This window comes from Spea bombifrons, chromosome 10 (assembly GCF_027358695.1).
Source record: "Spea bombifrons isolate aSpeBom1 chromosome 10, aSpeBom1.2.pri, whole genome shotgun sequence".
In the NCBI taxonomy this organism is placed as follows: domain Eukaryota; kingdom Metazoa; phylum Chordata; class Amphibia; order Anura; family Pelobatidae; genus Spea; species Spea bombifrons.
The window spans coordinates 38,565,959-38,587,317 of record NC_071096.1 but is presented as its reverse complement, the minus strand read 5'-3'; the positions used below and the strand labels follow the sequence as shown (position 1 = coordinate 38,587,317).

At 43.4% G+C, this 21,359-nt stretch overlaps 1 protein-coding gene across 1 annotated transcript; it reads left to right on the top strand.

Annotated features, from left to right (window-relative positions):
* The first annotated feature begins 11,869 nt into the window (after nt 1-11,869).
* SHCBP1 (SHC binding and spindle associated 1) lies at nt 11,870-21,156 on the top strand. Its single transcript, XM_053448482.1, has 13 exons — nt 11,870-12,004; nt 13,079-13,249; nt 14,095-14,210; nt 15,163-15,371; nt 15,729-15,821; nt 17,434-17,673; nt 17,760-17,937; nt 18,174-18,294; nt 18,991-19,122; nt 19,902-20,020; nt 20,252-20,338; nt 20,487-20,628; nt 20,732-21,156. Exons 1-13 carry the CDS (start codon nt 11,941-11,943, stop codon nt 21,055-21,057), a joined length of 1,998 nt encoding a protein of 665 aa, XP_053304457.1. The 5' UTR covers nt 11,870-11,940; the 3' UTR covers nt 21,058-21,156.
* The last annotated feature ends 203 nt before the right edge of the window (nt 21,157-21,359 follow it).

The following is a 21,359-nucleotide window of genomic DNA, read 5'->3' as shown; positions in this document are numbered from 1 at the left end:
GACACCGCGACTATTCCAGTCGTACCGAGGGTTTGATTGCTTTATAGAACATTTGTGCAGATCTCTTAACGTCATCTGAATCTCTGCCATCAACAAAACACTGAAGCCCACAATGTTTCAGCGCAGGACCACATTCTTCTGGTAAGTGTATGTGTACATAAGCCCTGAAGCTGTGTGTTCACGTGCCCAATAGGGCAAGAATTAGGGACTTACAGGGATTGGGGTATGTAAAGGGGAGCTTCCCCTTCCATATATAATTCGGTAGGGAACTTGTGTGCTTCGTTCACATCAGAGAATATAGAGTTTCCAAATGTTAAAAATAAAAGACAAAAGCTCAGGATAGAGCACATACTACCTGAAGTGTATCAAGTCCGACAAAGGTAAAACTACAACAATTCAAATTTTGGATATAATGTATCCTTAAAAAATAATAGCACTATTAGATAGCAGTAAGTAGATGTTTGCGCATCGAGTGTTATTAATATCATGTCCACAACACCAGCGGAATTGGCGTTTTTTTCTTTGGCCTATAATAATTATTTTGCATAGAGGTACAATGGACATCCTATTAGAGTAATTACAGAACAGGCAGTAATTATGTTTCCTGCCACTGTACAGCCGCCATACGGTTAACGCTTAGAGCAAAATCAAATCACATTACCATTTTCTTTTGTGCAGTTTGGAATTAGCACTGTCTGTTTTATTTAACGGAAATAAAAGGATTATTTCTCATTTTTAATGTGAGATTCAAACTGTTTCACAAAGATAATTCAATGTGAGAGATTTTTAAAAGAAGATTAAAGCAAGGCCTATTTCCCATGAAAGTCTCTGTTCTAATGTATAATATAATGAGGATGGACCACTAGGCTGGCTAATAGATCAAGCTACGATCTGCCATTCTAAATACAAGGAGTGCATTTCAACTAATGGAGGACGGCCAACATCGGTTTGCTTAGGACAATGCAGACTGCAGGTAAACTAACCTAAAAGGGCTTTACATATTTATATACTTTAAAACTGGGTATTCACTTTCAAAAATGTTGATTGAAGTTGGAACATTGTATTGGGCCAACATAAAAAAGTAGTAAGAGTCACATCAGCTTTTGGGGTATAAAAGAAGGCCTTGAAAGCTTATGTGACATTTTCTTCTATGTTGGCCCAAAAAAGGCATCAAAAAGGTGAACTATGAATAAAATCCATGTCTTCTCTTGGACCAATATGGCTGGATCATATTAGAGGTAGAGGGTTTCAGACACTTTCATGTCTTAAGTCATAATGATGTATTTACTGTATCCAAATACGACGGGCATGCTGTGTTTCAAGGGCTTTTATTGATTTTATTTCTATTTAAAAAGCAAAAACAAGCATTCTATGCTAATGAAATGCATGTATAGGTAATAATAATAATAATAATAATAATAATAATATAAAATGAAAGTGTATTCATCAATATTAATAAAAATCAATCTTCCCTCTGCGACAGCAAGCACAGTCCTTTTCTTTTTGATGAAAGCACCGGAATATCTGTTCCGTTAGATGAAATGCATTAACTGTTATTTGAGAAAGCGAATAAAGTACTTTATGAGTTGGAGTGCAGAACCTCTATATCTGAATGCGTGTAATTCCAGGGAAAAAATCCTTGAATGTTTTTCTTTGCAGTGGACGGAATATAAAACTCCCTTTGATATTACAGGCAAGTGTTTTCCGTATGGGGAAATGCTTTTGGCCTGTGCTGTGACATGACTGGCAATGTAAATGTAGGGCGAGATCCAGAACTCGCCTTTAGATTGGGCAATATCACTGTTCCAGGGGCCAAATGGGTCAAACACCCTAGACTCCTTACACAGTGGCAAGAAGGTATTTGGAACTGCAAAATATGTCAAATGCTCCCACATGATTCAGCCTCATCTCATCATTGCATTGTCTGATTTATTCACCCCCTGATTTCTCTGCCTGTGGTGTCTACAAATCCTGAAAGCTTCTTGTGGGTCCGTCCGTTACTTGACCTCACCTTACCTCTCTCTTTGGCCAAAGCGGTGGCTGCTAATGGAGTTGTTTCTTCTGTAAGTCAATTCCGATTATCATTAACTGCTTTGAAAACGGAGAAACAGTTTGCCTGTACGTTTAGAGTCCACGACGGCAAGTGACTAGTGTCTCTACCCATCTTTCCTCCCCCACACAATGTGCCGTTGCAATTCATGGAAAATCTGCCAACCATTTAAAAGGGGCCAACATACCAATCAGAACAGGTGCAAAACCTACATCAGAAATAACCAGTGGCAAGCCAGAAGAGAAACAGCCAGCAGACTGTCGGTTCTTCTAGTGTCATGCTGCCATTCTGGGCAAAGAACAATAAAAACATGTAATTAACTGATTGAGGAGTCACTATAGCGTTCTAGCCATTAAATACCCGGCCAATTTACAGCTGTAAATCTCTTTATGCTGCGCTTGGAGTTTTCTGTGCTTCTTGCAAAGCCTTTGACGTAAGGTCACAGTTGGAGATCCGAGGTTAATTAAGACGACGAATGGAACAATAGAAACTGAATTACAGACATTATTTCAAAGAATGTCTATAAATAAAATGTGGGATTTTTTTTATTAACAACAGTTGTTAAAACCGGTTTAATGAAATATAATACCATCATGCCCGCAGCATGATTTGGACTGCACTACAAGGGACGTAATTGCAAATATTTACTCATGCATTAAAATTCACATAGGAAGTCAAAGTAACAAAAAAAAGGGCATATCCTCAATCTACGACAGACAAGTTGACAGCCGACTATCTGTGTAGGGTCTGGAATCTGGAATTTCACCCGGACCGACGAGTCAGTAGCCAAGTAGAAGAATCTGTATTTTTTGTAAAAACCCACAAAAACCTTGGGTCAAATCCTACCAACGAAAATAAGATCAAAGTTCCTTCCAAAATGACATGTGTTTTACAGGACAGCTACGCATTTTGACTCCTTGTTTTGTTGCTGGAGCTAACAGTAACAGTGAACAGTAACAAATTGTCCTTTATAATTAAATATCAAGGCGGCTTTACTTTAACAAAGCTCTGCCTCAATTTATCTGCAAAAAATTCTACTCCAATCAATCTACTCTGTGCTAGGTAACGCGGGACTTAAATGCCGTGGAGGGGCATCATTCAGCGGTCTGCAGATTGCAAGAGATTGACTATCCATGTGTCGCGTGTGCTTCTTTCAGCACCATGGACAGGAACGGGACAGGAACGGGACAGGAACGGGACAGAAACGGACTCCTGTTATCTGTAATGGTTTGATATTCAGGATACAAACCGCAGACATTGAAATGTCTTCCAACGAAATCCACAGTTCGCAACCACAAAGATCGCAATTAGTGCTTACAAGTTATTCTAGGAAGCAAATGGATATTGAGAACTTTGTTCTTGGATTCGTGTGGAAGTTGGCAACAATCTTAAGCAGAAAAGCAACTCTGCCCAAAGCCATATTAAATGTTAGTGGGATTATAGGAAAAAAAACAATATTCCCTTATAATGAATATAATTATCAGGGTTTTTGTTGAATTGGTAAAATAAATGATGTCATAGAACATACTGATACATTGTATAGTGAAAGGTAAACTGGGAGCCTGTGGAGTTATGTAAATTACAATTAGAGGAAAAATTATTTTCATCGCCATGGATACATTGTGCTCTCATGCAGTGCAAATTAGGCTTCAGAGTGCTCCAGTGTCACAGACATAAAAGTAGGGGTTATTATCCTTATAATTTTGACCAACCAGCCCTGGCAGTGATATAACACAGAGTTACTGGTAGACATACAAGCCATGCCAAACACATAAAAGCCCGATACACAATTCTCTCGCTGTGGGGCTTTTTATTTTCCTTCATTTGAGTGTCGTTGACACCAGTGGGTGGATACACACCGACGTGACACATCAGCGACTTAACAACATACCCCCAATTTCTCTTGCTCCATTGCACAAGTCATGTTTTCCCAAAGCAAGATCTATTGTGATGTAGTAGGAAAGAAATCACATTTATTTTCCTTCTTTTGGATAAAAAGTAGGAACAATAGGTAGAAGAGTTAAACTCGAGGGACTTAGCTCTTTGTTCAACCTAAATTACTATGTTTTCATTTGTTTTTGTTTCTTGGGTAGATTTAGAATTGGTTTTATGATGACGTCAGTAGGTGACACGGCTTAACGCGACCCGCTGTGTGGAGGAACGACCAGCGGTACCTGGTGGGCGATACATCATGTTGTAATGTTTATAGTAGTAGTGTGGGACCCTACAGCAGGTTTAAGCGGTGAGGTGAATTATTGACGTTTAACTGCTTATTTTGTTTGTTTTCTCAATAAAACACGACGCGGCATTTAGGTAAATGAATGCCGCGGCCATTAAAAAATCCAAGTCGGGCTGGTGTCATTTATTGTGTGTATTATTTATATATATATATATATATATATAATATCAACCACTGTCACCGCATTGTATAGTGCAAGGGTCATGTGTCTGGCATGGCTTACCTATCATTGTAATCCGACCTTTATCTTCTGTTCTATGCACAGAATGAACCGAAATAATGATCATATAATGATCCACAGTTATTTTGTTTATGGATGACCTTTTAGGAAGCCTTCCTTTTAAACACTAGCCTGAAATGAATCCCAGCACCTTTAATTCTATTTTCTCTGCCATATTTTCGTTATTGAGCTTATTTCGTTATTGTACAGACACAGTCGGCTGTCACTGAAATCCATCCGATATATTATTTTTTTATGCTTTGTTTACTCAGAGCATTACTTGGATTTTTTCTCTGGTTAAGAACACGTTGTCTGTGTTCCTCCTCTAGAGTTCAGTATTGCAGTCACTATTTCAGGCCGTCTGAGAGGTTTTATTGACTTCACAGACTGGATCGCGAAAAAGACTCTTTCCGAGAGTTCAAGGCGTCTCGCTTTTCCTTTTGTGCCGTTATGTAGTAGTCTTAGATTGGGAGAATTTCCTATTGTCTGAGTACTTTGTTCAATGATTGCCTGCCCGCTGGTATTCTCACCTCTAATCATATTCCATTTCCTCTGCCGATCCAGATCTGGATAGGCATGCCACCATCGCTCAGTTACTGGCTGTCTCTCCGAATCGGTCTCCACATTTGAGAGGAGCACAGATCGCCTCGGCTAAGTGACTGAGAGATAAATGACGCGGTGTCAGACTGTGACACTACATCAGTCCTTATACTGGAGACATTTTTTCATGCATCAAAAATAGTCACGGAATTGGGTTTCTGATTATCTTTGTAATTTTCTCCCTAAGATAAAATAAAAGCACTTGTCTTGGGGCACTCTTAATACACTAACAGACGGTTAGATCCCCGTCAATCCATGACAGATCAGTGCTACCGCTTCATACCACCATGCACGCTGCTCTTTGTCTGACACATTAACACAAATTATATCATGCTACTGGCTTAATTAACTATTACATCCAGAAAAACAAGAAATCTCCTAACGTGAAGCCATGAGTTAATCACGGAGAAACAAAGTCTTATTAGAGAGCAAGATGCTGAAATGCTCTGTACACAAGGCGTGATAATTAACCAGCAAAATGATGTTTGTATTAAATTGCTTTCCTGCTAATAGAATAATCCTTTTGTAATAAGGACGGGTAAATAGATTCTTAATGAAGGAGTGCAGAAAGGACACATTTGTGTTTTGTGCCTGTAAGGAACAATTCTACCTGTACTCCTACACAGGATCAGAAGACGCTTTGGGTGAATTGTGAGCCCCATGAGGGGATTCTGCTTTTGGGCCAACAATGCTGCCTATCTGAGACCTCCCGTGCGGGCTTTTCAGACGTTTGACGTATTAGGCGAGCCAAAAGCTCTTCGCCTTCTTCTTTATAATAGTAACTTAAGGTTCATTGAGAGACCTGGAAAGAGTTCAGGGAGTGATAGCAAGCACCAACGTTATATATATATATATAGATACGGTATATATATATATATATATATATATATATACCGTATCTATATATATGAGCAGAAGAAAGCTTATTTTCTTTAGTCTCCTGTTGGAAAATGGACTAGTAGACTTTTCTAAGCCTTATTATAGAATAGAAGCCACACATAGTATCACCATAACAACTAACAGAACGTTCCTGCTTATTTGATCATTCTATTCTGTTAATATGGCAGTGAGACCAATTTCCGACTGTGCCCCAGAATCACATTTTTAATACAGAACCCCTGTTGCCTGCGGTCACGAGGAGGTGAATAGAAAAACATAGCTTCTTTAGTTCATGCTTTGGGAAGAAACACTCATTTTTTTGGTGGGTATTTTTTGAAATACATAAAAAATCCAAAAATAGGCCAGTTGGACACTTTTTCACGAGGACATAAAGTTTATGTCTTTATTAGCATCGTCGGATCAGCAATTTTCAAACCTGCTAATATTTCTTGGTTATGCAAATGGCTGCTTTTCTGCAAGTTTTTGAACTGTGGAAATAGACGTTTTACAATAACTGTAATCATCCATGGTTGTTTGCAGACTAGAAAAACTGACAAACATGATCAGAGAGCTGCAATTTTCATTCGGTCTTTTTGTCTGCTGCTGAATAGCTTGGCGAGCCTTCCCCAACTGCCCTGCAATTTCCTGCAAAACACATATTTGTGTGCTGGATCATACATACTCAATGAACGTGGAGAAGCAACACGGTGGGATTGGATTTAAAGCTCTCCTAATGCATATTGCATCACAGGTGGCCATCGTCACGTGGAAGATGTAATGCTGGACTTTGTAATCAGGGGTAAAGAGCATCCGGAACAGTTTATGGGAAATGAAATCGGATGTTTTCTCCGTGGTAGCTGATTACACTTTTGATCACCAGCAGATGCTATTTCATTTCATATTACCAATCCTTACTCGCATCATGATAAGAAAATAAATAAATAACGAGGCTAAGAAGGGTTAATCCTGCAGCTTACCACTTAAGTAACGTTTCTGATATAGTCGGGGTTGGATTCGCATTGTAGGTGCCGCTAGGCTCAATAAACCATGTACCTGCCCTCGGGGCAATGCCTTTTTTGTGCTGACCTCTATCTAGCTTCCTGATTGTGAAACTTTTTACCCTCCTGATTTTCACTAGAACAAACATATTGTTTCGCGGAGAGCTGTATGCAAATCGGTCAGAATTACTCTTGTGTTGCTTCCTAATTACAAGTCAATTAAAAGGCGCGCACCATTCTTCTGATTAACCGTCAGAGCAGGCGTACGGGAAGTTGCAGTTAATTGCTCCGCAGCAAAATTCTGGAACATTTTCATAATTTCTTCTTGGGAAATGACACTAAGACTATCTCAACCTCGCCTTGGAGTGGCGGATTAGTGGTTTTTAGTATTCTACTCGGGTACCTAGAATGTCTACAATGCCAACAATATATGTTTACTGTACCGAGATGTGGTGTGGACCTTCATTGCTGATTATTTTCAGCAGGGATACACCAAGAAGTTGACCCGGGTCCTTTTAGTGCCAGCCTTGCAGGAGTAATAGATGAAGGACATCACAGTCTTCACATGGGTGATGTGCGTGACCTCAACATACAGAAAGCACAGAAAGCACAGAATAAAGGCTCGCACACAGAGACAGACTGGTGGTTAATCTGGTGACAGTAAATTAACACAGACAATAGTGAGACTGCTTCCAAAGACCAAACTTCGAGCTGAGAGCCAGCTTGTTAGTTGGGGCCGAGCCAAGCACTTGGGTCAAGGCGATGGCAGCTCACCTAGCTGTGATAGAATCTAATCAGCCTGAAGCGCTTGTTGGGTGATCAATCTAGAGACCCAAGAGATTAGACAGATTCTGGAATATTATTATTTAATGTTATTATTTCAGATTATTTCAGCTAAATGTGGTGAATATATTGTGCTTACCGTGGCAAAGAAGCATGGAGGGTTTGTGTTGCGATACAGATGATACAATCAAGGCAAGTAAATGAAGGGATGTTTTATCACCCACATCTTCCCAATTAATTTGTCATTTTTAAACACAATACCCCTCTTCTTCTAGCTCCAAATTAATTAGAGCTTTGTGTTTTGTGTGTTTCACTAGTGTCGCAGACGCAGAAGGTACACAGTCTCTAAAGATAAAATTAGAAATGTGTTTTTTTCTAGATTCAAAGAAGTTTTCGCATTTATTTTGTACCGATTGTCTTGTGCGGCTTTTGTAAAACAAGTTCATGGTGTGACATCTGTATGAACAAAGTTTGTGTGTGAGCTTTTAAAACTATTAGATGTGAAGCAGTTCTAAAATGACCCTTGAAGTGGTACAAATTTATGGAAAAGATGTATAATGTAAATATACCGTATATGCATAGAGCCATTGGGCCGATGAACGTTGTAACAGTCCATGAATTCTGGGGGTGGTTAAGCGGCAAAGCACATTGCATTAGATGAGCTCTTTCTACAGCAGGGTAATTACTAAATGCTGTTAACGGTCGCTCAAAAATACATGATTTATTTTTCTCCATATGAAGTTTCATTCTAATCCCTGCCCTTTCAGACCTGGTTTGATTAAGTAATATCTTATTTATTTGAGACTAGTTTATACTTCTCATGATTACATGTTTCATAATATAGGCTTGTAACCTGCCATTATGTTCAGATATTTAAGAGGCTCTTATCAAATCAGCCATGACATTTTTTCTAGCATCGCCTTTCAGTGGTCACTAATGCATTAAACATGAGACATGGTGCTGACTTTATGATCCAGGAAAGGCTTAAAAACCTTTTGGCTTTTTGTATATACAAAGTTACTGTGCATAAGAAGCTTAAATCACGGGGAAGTCAAATGCTAGGGCTGGACAACTTGGATTACAGTCATCGTAGGACAAGTATGCAGTGAGAGTGGCTAGAATGCAGTGAGAGTGGCTAGAATGCAGCAGGAGGGGTTAGAATGCAGTGCGAGATGTTCATGCAGTGGGAGTGACTAGAATGTAGTGGGTGTGGTTAGAGTGCAGTGGGAGGAGTCACAAAAGAGATTATAGTCGGCCACATGTGAAAATGTCATTCTGTTATTTATCCACATTGGACATGACCCCAGAAGCCTCTTGCTAATGATGGCCCATGAAGCGTCTGCGCTACTCATTAATCTGATATTAGTATAGCATATTATCACTGCTAGCAGGCAATACTCAATATATCTTAATAGTAGACTGAAATATACGAGTGTCTGGCCGCAGGAATATTCTTAGATCTTTAAAATAGGTGTCATAAAGCCTTCTGCAGACTGTAAATGTCCAGACCACAAAGGCTTGTAAAACTGACATGTTGGTTCATTAAAAAATAGCACAACTCAAGCAAATGGATCCGTAGACCTTATAGCGAGTCGCTGATTGATATCTGCACTTTTCCATCAAAAGTACACATTTGACCAGACCCTTAAATACCATTCATTTTGTCATTCCATGTGCCGCTGGCTGACAGCATGTAACACAGTTTAACATCTCATGCTGAGTGGGTTTGAATGAATCACGCGGGCAGCTTGCTTATTGTTGTTTATGATCCTGACTCTGTGTTAAAGGAACAGTTGCATCGTTTTAAATCATGCACGGGGCACTGGAGTGTTTCTGTGTTATGATTTGTCCCTTACCTTCCAACTTTTATTGGGGATGCAGTGAGGGGCAAGCCCACCTCCCAGTCCTCCACCACAACATATTACCATGCCGTTATCTGGTGAAGCGTTCCTAGGGGTTCTACCGGGTATGCTCTGGGCTACGTAACATCCACTGATGCACATGCATTCCTGCTGCTGCCCATACTATGACCTATGACACGTGTATGTTATCAAGCTTTGGATTAGTGCTGTTTTGGACCATGGCTGGTATGTGTCTTTCCTTTTTATGTATAATCTGGAACACAGAGATGCGTTTACCGCTGATGGTTTTGCTTGTATCCGTTTTTCTGTACTTATCACCACCTAAGCTCTCTATAATGTGCTGAGAAAAATGAAGAATATTTCATCTATATTAGTATATATATTATGCTGTTATTTTAACACATTTGAAATACATATAAAGAACCTTCTATTGGTCATGTCAAGGAGGATACATGCGCAGACTGGGGCAGTGTAACACGAGTCAGCTAATTTTATTGAATTTTCGGCAAAAGAAAGCAATTAAACATTTGGCAGTGGATTTGAAAACGCAGGAACTTCTGGCAGTACTCAGCAGGGAACAGCGACATCAGTGTAACATTATCATAGGAATACTGGAGACATCTTGTGGCAAAGAGGAAAAAGAATACTAAAAATGACTGTGATTGCTTAATACAAATACATTTTAATGGATACATAAATAGTTAATTACAAAAATGTAGAGAAATGAATTGTGCTTGTGATGCCTGCTGTTGATTTTAATATTTATTTGTGCATCTGGTGGTTTCCAAATCAGCCTCAATGAGCGTCTACGTTTGAAGCTTCTGTCCCATTTAGACAAAGAAGAAGCTCTCAATAAATCTCAGCAGATCTGTATTTTTTTCATCTTAAGGCTTTGCACATAAAAACAGTATTTTTCAGTATGGCAACAGATGATCGGTGCTGGCTTTTGTGTCAATAACAGTTAAGCATTGGCATGCCTGGATTGGCATTCCGGGATGCTGCCTTCAACACCAAATTCAACAAAGAAAATGCGGATGTGTAACATTGTAAAAAAGCTCCAAACAAGGACTGTGTGATTCAAAATATCATATTTATTACATGGCTAACATAAGAGGGGATTCAACATCCGGTGAGTGAGCGCCTTACACATTTTGTGCCTAACACTGATGCTTAGTCATAGGCATAGAGACAAGAATGAATTTCCTTATAGAGGTTACATAGGAAAACATAGCGTGTGTTCTGAAAATTAAATGCATGGTATTCCCTGTATAACAATTAAAATATAATATATAATCACAATATAAACATAATAAACATTATATATATATCTATAAACATGGATCCTATAAATGTATAAAAGTAAAATAAACATGAATAGTCGTGATTATTATTTGTTGTTTATCTATTCTTTCTTTTTAGTTTTTATTTTTCAATAATCTCATCACTGTCTAAATATACGGTTCAAATTCCATTCATGATTTATACCTTTTGGTTGCCTGGCAGCCAATTCAATAATCCAAAATAGTTCCAATAGTTACTCAAATTATTGAGTCATTTCTCTCAAGTTCAATTTTTTGGCATTTCTTTTTTTACATATTTTGGCAAAATATACACATAGCTTCACATTTGTACATTCCCATTGTTTTCAACCAATTTTTATCTTCTGAATCTTCTTTTTTCCCCTCTGGCAATACATTGTACCCTCTCTGAGCTCCTAAAGCACAGGGGTTTGGGACTGGCTCCCAGAAAAGGTGCTTGAAATTTCAGTGTACACTGCCTGCTTTATGCCTCGTTATTCCATGTAAAGCCAAATGTATGAATAAACACGTTTCCTATCAGTTACGTGTTATACCCATCTGTGGCCACAAGGCGGAGCAAGTATTCCTCTTTTTGCCTGCCAGGCTGTGTCGCCGTTGCATGTCATACCCATCTGTAGCCACAAGGCGGAGCAAGTATTCCTCTTTTTGCCTGCCAGGCTGTGTCGCCGTTGCATGTCATACCCATCTGTGGCCACAAGGCGGAGCAAGTATTCCTCTTTTTGCCTGCCAGGCTGTGTCGCCGTTGCATGTCATACCCATCTGTGACCACAAGGCGGAGCAAGTATTCCTCTTTTTTGCCTGCCAGGCTGTGTCGCTGTTGCATGTCTTACCCATTTGTGGCCACAAGACGGAGCAGTGTCTGCCTAGTTGTGTCGCTGGGCACGGCAGCCAATCAGTGAGAAGCTCTACGTCAACGTCACCGGACTGCACAGGAGCGGGCGAATTTGAAAGTGTAATTGTCGGGTGTGGACCGGAACCTTTCCCCGGGCCATGGAGGACATACCCGTCACCGAGGCCGATCTCCCAGCGGGCAGCGACCCGGACTTACGGCGAGGTAACGCACCCGGATCCCTGCATGACGGTGCGGGAGGGACACGGTCTGTGCTGCAGGCCTGCACGGTACACTGCGAGGATAAACAGCGGGGCGGGTCTGTGTATAAATATATAGAGACAAAGTTACATCTGTCCCCAAACACACTCCATATAATGTAAACACACATTCTATATAATGTAAACACACTCCATATAATGTAAACACACCCTCTATATGTATAGGTGATATATGTTAAATGTACACACTCCATACCATGTAGGCACACCCACACACTATATCTATGTATAATGTACAAACACTCTCTATGTGTATATACGCTATATATATATATTGTACACATGCACTCTTTATTTGTATATGTAATGCACACACATGTACACACCCATTATATGTGTATATATATGTAATGTCCCCATGCACACTCTATGTATATATGATGTCCATTATTGGTTCCTGGTTGCTTAGTGCAGTTGTGTAATTCTATATAGGGGAGTATAGATTTCTATAGTATTAGAGCCCATGTGATTCTCTGGTTTGTTCCATTATATGGCTATGACAGAGCAAAGCATCCATGTGCAAAGTGCTGGTCTCTGTGCCCCGGTCTCTGTGCCCGGTCTCCGCTTGCCCCTGTGTGCCAGTGTTTGTGTCGCCTCCACCCTCCCTATGAGTCCTCGACTAGCTTTCGCGGTGCCTGTAAATGTCATTTTCCCGTCATGCTTGGAAATAAATCACTTTGGGGCCTCTCTGCTTTATTATTGCTGCTCCTCGAGACAAATATTTCCACTAAAGTTTCATTGCTGAAGGAAAACCTTAGTCATTGCCGTGCTCTCTTGTTTAGATGTTTTTATAATGCGGGGCAGGCTTAGCTGTGGCTGATGAATGAAGTGTCGGGGTTGCGGGTTCTTCCTCTCTTTAGCGATGGGACCCACTCGCTTCCTCCCGACCGCTCAGCGCTCGCAGATCCTGAGTAATGTTATCGGCTTCGGTGACAATGTGACGATACAGCGCGGTGGGAACGATCTCCGGTGTGAGCACAGAGGGGATGACGCTGAGATATGTTTGCCCCATCTCTAGGTTTGTTCCAAGAGGGATACGAGAGCGCGAGTGACTACGGCAGCTGCAAGAAGCTCGGGAAATCGGTGCCGCACTTCACATCAACCGGGAACGTGCTGTTTCCTGATGTATTTCAGACCAACAACCTTCTGTTCTACGAGAGGTTTGAGGCGTATAAGGACTATCTGCTCGGTGAGTGCCGTCATTCCGTGCTTTACTCGCTTGCTGCGTGATGAGCACCAACCTGCCTCTTTATCCAGGACAGGGGGGGCGGTCATACCCCAGACCGCTAAGGGCCGCATCCAGCTCATGTATCTGCTGTCTTACAAAGTTCTACAGTAGATACGTTTCTCATTTATCAGACTTGGTTATTAAACGCGGACAGGGCAGCGTAACCTCAGACCAGCGGGTTGATGGCCAGCCTCTTGTACTTGACTTTGACACTTTAGCAAACTCAACCTAACTAGAAAGTGAGTTTTATTTTCCTCCTTACCATCTGTGGACTGTCGGCCCCCCTACTCCTCGTTGGCAGCTTCACGCTTAAAATAAACCTTATTTGCAAAACCAGATTTTTCTGTAGCGATGATGAGCGGACCACCAGATATTTCTTTTTCAGCAGGAACTGCAGTTGATGTGCCAAATAAACCGGTGCGCAGATGCCTCTGCTGTCACAGACTCGCATGCTGTCTAAATATAGGCTTCTCACCGTCAGCTCGGGATATAACATGTTTAAGCTCCTCTGCTTCCCGCTGGTCACCGCGTGGCCCTCAGAGCGCTGCAATCCTGGCCCTGAGAGTCGGAGCCGTGCCCTTGGCTCCATTAGCTAAAGTTATATAGAGCGAGCCTGTCCCCGAGGTTCACCCGTCTAACGCAGGGCACGGTGCTTCATGAGAAGGTCTGGTACCGGGTTACTGCTCCGTCTCTCCATCCTACTACGCGTCTCGCGTGGAAATTCATATCATGGCAGCCGTTGTGCCAGCCTGACCCAAATATCTCAAAGATGCATCCTTAACACCTTCTAACTCTTTTTTGCTAAGGCGATGGCAAGCCATCAGAAGTCGAAGAATTCATCGGTGAATACGTAGAGAAGGCTATAGAGCCGACGGGCTGGAAGGCTGTCTGGCACACGGATATCTTCGACGTTCTGGTGGAGGTACGTTGAGCGCCGCTTATTGGCCTGGACCTCGTAGAATGAGAAGTACGCGAGTGAAATATAAGCGCAGGACGCAGCAGAGGATGAGGGAGCCGTCTGCTTACCGGGTCTCTCAGTATCGTTAAATCGAAGCGCACTCACGGCTCTAAATCCTCTGTTGTGTTTAAGGGACTCTCTGCCTGAGTAGATTTTAATAAAGGACTTGTTTGCAGTTTGCTTTGCGGTAGGGATCCCCCCGAGGCTGCTGACAGCTGGCTCGCATAGCAGGTATCGGCAGGACTTTTCGCGGATTACCTTCAGGGCCGTCCCTGCGCTAATAAACCGTTCATGTCCCGGCAGCTCGCCGTCTCTGCGTTGTGAACCTGCGCGTAAGCTGTAAATGAAAACACTGACAGTTTTTACTATCTGCACATACATTCCCGGGGAACATCCAATTACATGGCGCCACTTTTAGGAAGCGTAGGGTGGGACGAGCAGCGACGTGTACGGGGATGAATGTGACGTGTCCGGGGATGAGTGTGACGTGTCCGGGGATGAGTGTGACGTGTCCGTGGATGAGTGTGACGTGTCCGGGGATGAGTGTGACGTGTCCGGGGATGAGTGTGACGTGTCCGGGGATGAGTGTGACGTGTCCGGGGATGAGTGTGACGTGTACGGGGATGAGTGTGAAGTGTACGGGGATGAGTGTGAAGTGTCCGGGGGTGAGTGTGAAGTGTCCGGGGGTGAGTGTGACGTGTCCGGGGGTGAGTGTGACGTGTCCGGGGGTGAGTGTGACGTGTCCGGGGGTGAGTGTGACGTGTCCGGGGGTGAGTGTGACGTGTCCGGGGGTGAGTGTGACGTGTCCGGGGGTGAGTGTGACGTGTCCGGGGATGAGTGTGACGTGTCCGGGGATGAGTGTGACGTGTACGTGTAATGCGTTGGCTGTCCCCTGACTCGGGTCTGCTGCTTGCAGGTGACAGATGTGGACGCGTCCAGTCTGAAAGCCGTGGTGCGGCTGTGCGAGCCGCTGCTGTCTGAATCCCGGGTCAGCGGCGTTGGCGCGGAGGGCATTGGAGACCTGCTGGAGGTTAAGGACCAGAAGGTTCCTCTGCAGGAGCTTTACGTGGTGTTTGATGATTCAGGGGACTTTGATCAGACGGCGCTCGTTGTCGAGCATGTGCGGTAAGTGTATTTCACCACACGCCTGCCTGGCTTAGTAGACTTGGGTACCGTAACCCAGTCCTGTCAATCAGCTGCGATAACTGGTGCGTAAGTGAACATGTATTAATAATAATATCTCATTCTGACCTTTCCAGCCACTCTGTTTTTACAAATCTTTGGCGTGTTTATGAGAATCTCAGTCTGTATTTTCACTTTGAATGCGCTGAAGTTTCCTCCGCTTTCTTCCTTTCTCTTTAACCCCTTTATCTTTTTCTAGAAACTATTTTCTGTATCATAAACCTCACATTTTCTCTGTTGAAGAGCATGATTGCACCTTTGTACCGGAAAAGAGAATCAGGAAATCCTCCTTTTCTTTAGTTTTTTCTACCAGCACATCTGGCGGCCGTGGGATGAAGAGGAAGATGACCGCTTGGATTTCTTTGTCCGCTGCGTTGAGCCTCGTCTGCGTCTGTAAGTCCTCCAGGAAATGTTTTATTTCCATTTCTTGTTTTTTATTGTTTTAATTATCGTCTCACATACTTGCGCGCCCCGTCATGTGTTAATGCCTTTATCTGCGCATTGAAAGCTAAGTTCGGAGAGGACTCTGCACAGATCTTGAGACGTGGCATTGCAATGATGACAGGAGGCCACTGGGTGGCGCTGCTTAACTACGCAAACCATGTATTTTTACCGTAAATGCAGAACTGTCTCCTTATTGCACCCGTTCTCCGTTAAAAGGCTCAATAATGTTTCCTGTTCTTAGTATGTTTTCAAGGTAGTTTGCATACGGACGCGCGTCTCTTCCCACGCATTGAGTCCCCTAATGAATGTCATTTTAGACGCGCATCTGCCCACAATACACTTCAGTAAGCGTGTTCATTCTTTCTTATATATATATATATATATTTCTTATTATATTCTTTCTTATATACCCCCAATATAACCAAACATGTAGCCATCCCGCACGCTCCTTCCTCAGCAATCCGTTATAGTCTTACAATAACAAGCAGCAGGTACGTTATTCCATGCGCAAACAGGTTTTAATGATGAGATTGTTTTTCTGGAGAAGCCTGTTGTGACAGCTTTAGTCCATTCGTTTTCAGCACCTATCAGAAATTACTCTGGACTGCAAACTTTACATTTGCAGATGACAAAAGGCATTTGTCTGGGAGATGTGTGAGCAACGCAGCAGATGGTCCAGCAAAGGAAAGGAGGGGTGCTTTCTCTTACATCAAAGATAACTTTGCTTGTCGCAGTATTTGGTTACACACCTCCGAGCCGTTTAGGATGATAGAAGGTGGATACCGGCGTGATAAATACCAGCCCAAGCCTTTGTGATCCGATCAGTCTTAATAGACAGTAAATTGTTTGCATTTGCGAGGAGGAGGCGATGAGAGAGAGTGACAGATTGCGGCTCCCGTCAAAATTTGGAGTTCTGCGATTTCAATTGCAGAGAAGCAGACTTGCCGTGACGGTGTATACTTATACAAGCAACCCACGCGGAAATGTGGTGCTTGATTTATAGTTGCCGCGGCCTCGGAGGCTGGTGTGCTTTTATTTTGTCTTCGCGCTAGGGCCTCCCATTTGGGCATTTTACTTTCAATTACGTTTCTAGAGTACATGATGATAAATCGCACATATTGTGTTTTAACCTCAATACGTTTTCTGTGTCCCATGTCCTACATCTCCTGAAATGCACGTTTATAGAACGCGGCCATTATAGATGAACTGAAATCCCCTTTTGTGATTAGCCCACTCTACATTGTGAGACGTTGTCTTCTCCGGGTAGACTGAGTGCCTCTTCTCTGTTCTTGGCTGTTCTATTTGAAATGTCCTGTTCTATTACTGTTGCAACCATTGTCTGTTGGTAACATAAAAAGCTGCAGACACCTCCGATACTTACTTCACGTAGGAAATTCAGCTGGGAAGACGCGCCAAGAACATTAGACCAGGACAGGATGAAAGTGGTGGGGAGCTCGCGTATGAACGCTTTGTCGCTCGGCGCGATGGGGTCTTTTGAAGGACCGCGTTCTGTGTTCGGTGCCTAAGGCTAAAGTCACAACCGCATGTACTTCTTTTGCAGACATTATGACATCCTGGAAGATCGGATCCCATCAGCGCTCGTGTCGGAATATCACAAGCTTCTCTCGGAATGTGAGGAGGTTTACGCGCGGTTCACCAACCTACGCAACAGTTTATCCAACAAAGATTCCGACTCGGACTCGGAACTGGATAACGTGTCTATGGTGGAGGGGATGAAGATGGATGACCAGATGGAGAATTTGAAAAGGAAGCTCAAACTGATTGAAAACCCTCTCCTAAGGTTTGTTTGGAGCCGCAGTGAGCGTCTGCGTGACGTCGTGTCCCGGTGACGTTGTAAAGGAGTCGTCTCTTGGATTGTTTCTGCAGATATCTGTTCTGTTATCAGAGAAACTCCGGCTCGCACAGCGTGAAAGCCAAAGGACTTCGCCAGGCGGGTGGGAGAGTTATTCATATCGTATCCACAACGATGACCTTCGCCACCTTACAGGACCTAATGACGGAAAGACTTCAGCCTGAGAACAGCAGCAGAAATGTAGAGATTCAGGTGAGGAGCCGATTGTCCTAACAGCGTTTCTTCTCGCGTTTCAGTTACACATCGAGTCCTGATTGCGCATACATTCTGTGCATCTCGATCCTGGTGCCATTTTTCAGGAATAGTTGCCTTCAGAGCCCTTTTCAGCTCCTATATGTAGCTTAAACCATTAAGTGAAGCCCGTGGGCACCCTGCAGTGGCATGCGCATGTGCTTCTCCCACATCTGTACATCTCGTTTGCTCTGCAGTTTCACAGAGACCCGCTGGAAGCAGTTAACGCGTGCTACGAGGGGGACCTTGTCATTATCTGTCCCGGCCGATATGAGGTTTATGGCGTGATCGGCATCGCAGACTCTATAGAGCTAGAAGGTAAGCACACTGTCAGGGCTTTGTGTACAGCCGGTTACTGAGGGGTTTGTGCAATGGGTTGGTCAGGTTATACATTATTACAAACCATTGTCCATGAGCTTAACGCTCCTGGTTATCCGAGCTACTAATAACAATGAATAATTGAAACTGGGCCGTGGATGTGGAGTAGCCAGGCCGGCTTTACCAGTCAGTATGTTGGGTTTCCGTTTAGGATTCGGCTGTTGAGAAGCCGCTAAGCTGCCTGCTACATTTACATATGTGTGGGATTTCTAGTTCTAATATAGAGCTGCGGTGCTGAAATATGAATCTGGAGCTCCCCACTGCCTCGGCTGTTTATTATCTGAGACTTTTATTTTCCGATGGGCTCCCCTCCAACTCGCCAGAGCAGGTGGAAGATATAAAGGAAACGCTACTTTCATTCCACGTTCTTTAATCCAGAAACTTCTCGCAATGAAATCATGGTGGATCTCTTCTCCTACACCTGCTTGCTTGATATGAAGCGTGTTCAGAGTTCTGCACGTCCGGTTAACACGATGCAGTCCGCGTTGCGTGAACTTCGTTTGCGTCCCCCCGTTAAGTTTCCATTGTCTGGTTTGGGTAGCAAAAGGGCGGCTGGTGGCCGCGTCTGTTCCGGAAGCCGTTGGAAGTTTTACAAGCTGCAGTATTCATGTTTCGCTGGATGTTTTCTTTCCACAGGATACGGTCTGCCAGACGATGTTGTTATAGAAAAAAAGGGCAAAGGGGACAGTTTTGTCGACTGCACCGGAGCCCACGTCAAAATCTCCAACGTGAAATTTATCCAACACGAAGGAGTAGAAGGCATTATAAGTAAGTAGCCTCGGCTGGCTCCGTTAAAAGGCAGCCTCTTTGCCCTCCATGATTTTTTAACGATCCTGAATGACGGTCACCAGCGGCCTAAATTTAAGTGACTACCGATTTATTTTTCCTGTTAGTTCGGCGTTCTGTTCTAAATCCGCGGGGATGCTCCTGTATTTATAAAAGTGCACGGATTTAAAGCGTTACTGGAAATCTGCATGCATCCTTAGCGTAATCCCATCTCGCCTCCTGTCACCGCCACAATTATTTCTTTTCCGAAGTCGGGGTGTGAAGCTGTGTTCCTGAGGCTTGTGTCTAATTAGCACGGATACCTGTTGTTCTAACAAGTACCTAATACACGTAAGCTGCAGACAGCTGGGTCGGGCCGAGCATCAAACTGCACTCTTCTGACAATGGTGTAAATTAATATTATAACGCAAGGCGCCTTCAAACTTTCAATATTGCTCCAAACATCTTAACCGCTTGATGGCTTCTTGCACGGTGGAGAGAGACGAGTAAAAGCTTTTTTCTCACTCCTTCGTTTAAATCTCATCTCATTGCGATTAGTGCGAGAGGAGACCGCAGGAAGGCCGTGCCAGCGGTGGAGGCTGCAGCTTCTCCTTGGGGCTCGTTTCTCTGCGCCTAGAGCAAGCCTAGTGCAGGAATAGGGCTACTAATGGCTTATAAAGTGGCAATTACCGCTACCGCGATACAAAATAACTAAACAATTCCACGTGGGAAGCGGTTCTTATTATTATACGAGTGTTTCTCACGGTTTTCCGCTTTTCTAGGTGTCCACAGTGGGAAGGCAGAGCTGGATAATTGTGTTTTACAGTGTGAGACGTCGGGAGTCACGGTGAAGAACTCTGCGGAGCTCCTGATGAAGTATTGTGACCTGTATGGTGCCAAGGTATCTGCTTTATATACAATCCTTACGCTACAGAAACCAGCGAAATGTATTGCGTGGCCTATGGCAGGGCGTGTGTCCCTCCAGGACTTTTTATTGCACGATGCTTCAGGGCACTCTAAGCATTCATGGGTCTGGATTTGTTACAGGAACCTGACTGCTTGTTCGGGGTACGGACTGCCTGCCTCACACATACGCTCACTAGGTTTTTCTGTCCCTTTGTGTTTGTGGCAGGGAGCAGGAATAGAGATCTACCCCGGCAGTAACTGTATATTGACTGGAAATGGCGTTCACCACTGCCGCGACGGCATTCTCATTAAGGTAAGCGCCTGCCTTCGTTCTGGGTCTTACTACAGACCTTTATAATGCTATATATTTATATACAGACGGTGCCACTTCCGTTACGGTAAACCACGTATGAAGACGGCACCGGTGTTAAGAGCCACGTTACAGTCTTTTCTGTTTGCAGGATTTCATCGATATTGTTTACGACACCCCCAAAATAATCATGGAGAACAACGTCATACACAATAACGAGGGTTACGGAGTTGTCTTGGTGAAGCCTGCAGCCACCTTAGACGTGTTGAACGAAGAGCCAGAAGAGTCTGAAGGTAACTATATAACTCTTTAAAGCGCTTCTGTCTTTTTGTAAGGCGGCTTTGTTGGGCTTTGGCGTTTCTGAGATGTTAATTAACCCTTACTGATGTATTGTAGGTCACAACCCTGAAGAGAAAGCAAAGGAACACGAGGCTCCGTTAGACGTGCTCCTTCCACCGCTGGATATTGAAGCTTGTGACGTGGCAGATGAGCAGAAATATACTGCCTCTGTAGGCCAGGAGGAAGCTGAAGGCAATCACGCCATCACAAATGAACTAGTCGCTAATTCAAGACGGAAAATTGTAATGAAGAAAAGGCTGAGCACCCTGGGCATCACCAAAGCAGATGACGACAAACTGACGTCCCAAGAGATGTTTGTCTCCATAGTGGGGAACCAATTCAAACGCAACGGAAAAGGCAGCTTTGGTACCTTCCTCTTCTAACGCCATGCACAGACGTTACACGCAGCGTTACACACTTTTTACATTTTCTATATTTATTCACTGAAAAGGAATTGCACGTGTGTGTATATACCCGAGCGTACCGTGTGTGTGTATATATACCCGAGCGTACCGTGTGTGTATATACCTGAGCGTACCGTGTGTGTGTGTATATACCCGAGCGTACCGTGTGTATATATACCCGAGCGTACCGTGTGTGTGTATGTACCCGAGCGTACCGTGTGTGTGTATATACCCGAGCGTACCGTGTGTGTGTATATACCCGAGCGTACCGTGTGTGTGTA

Excerpts from the sequence above, each read along its gene's own strand:
- SHCBP1 (XM_053448482.1), top strand. The coding sequence starts at position 11,941 with ATGGAGGACATACCCGTCACCGAGGCCGATCTCCCAGCGGGCAGCGAC. Across the intron at positions 17,938-18,173 it reads GCAGAAATGTAGAGATTCAG|TTTCACAGAGACCCGCTGGA; the intron begins GTGAGGAGCCGA and ends TTTGCTCTGCAG. Across the intron at positions 20,021-20,251 it reads GTGACCTGTATGGTGCCAAG|GGAGCAGGAATAGAGATCTA; the intron begins GTATCTGCTTTA and ends TGTTTGTGGCAG.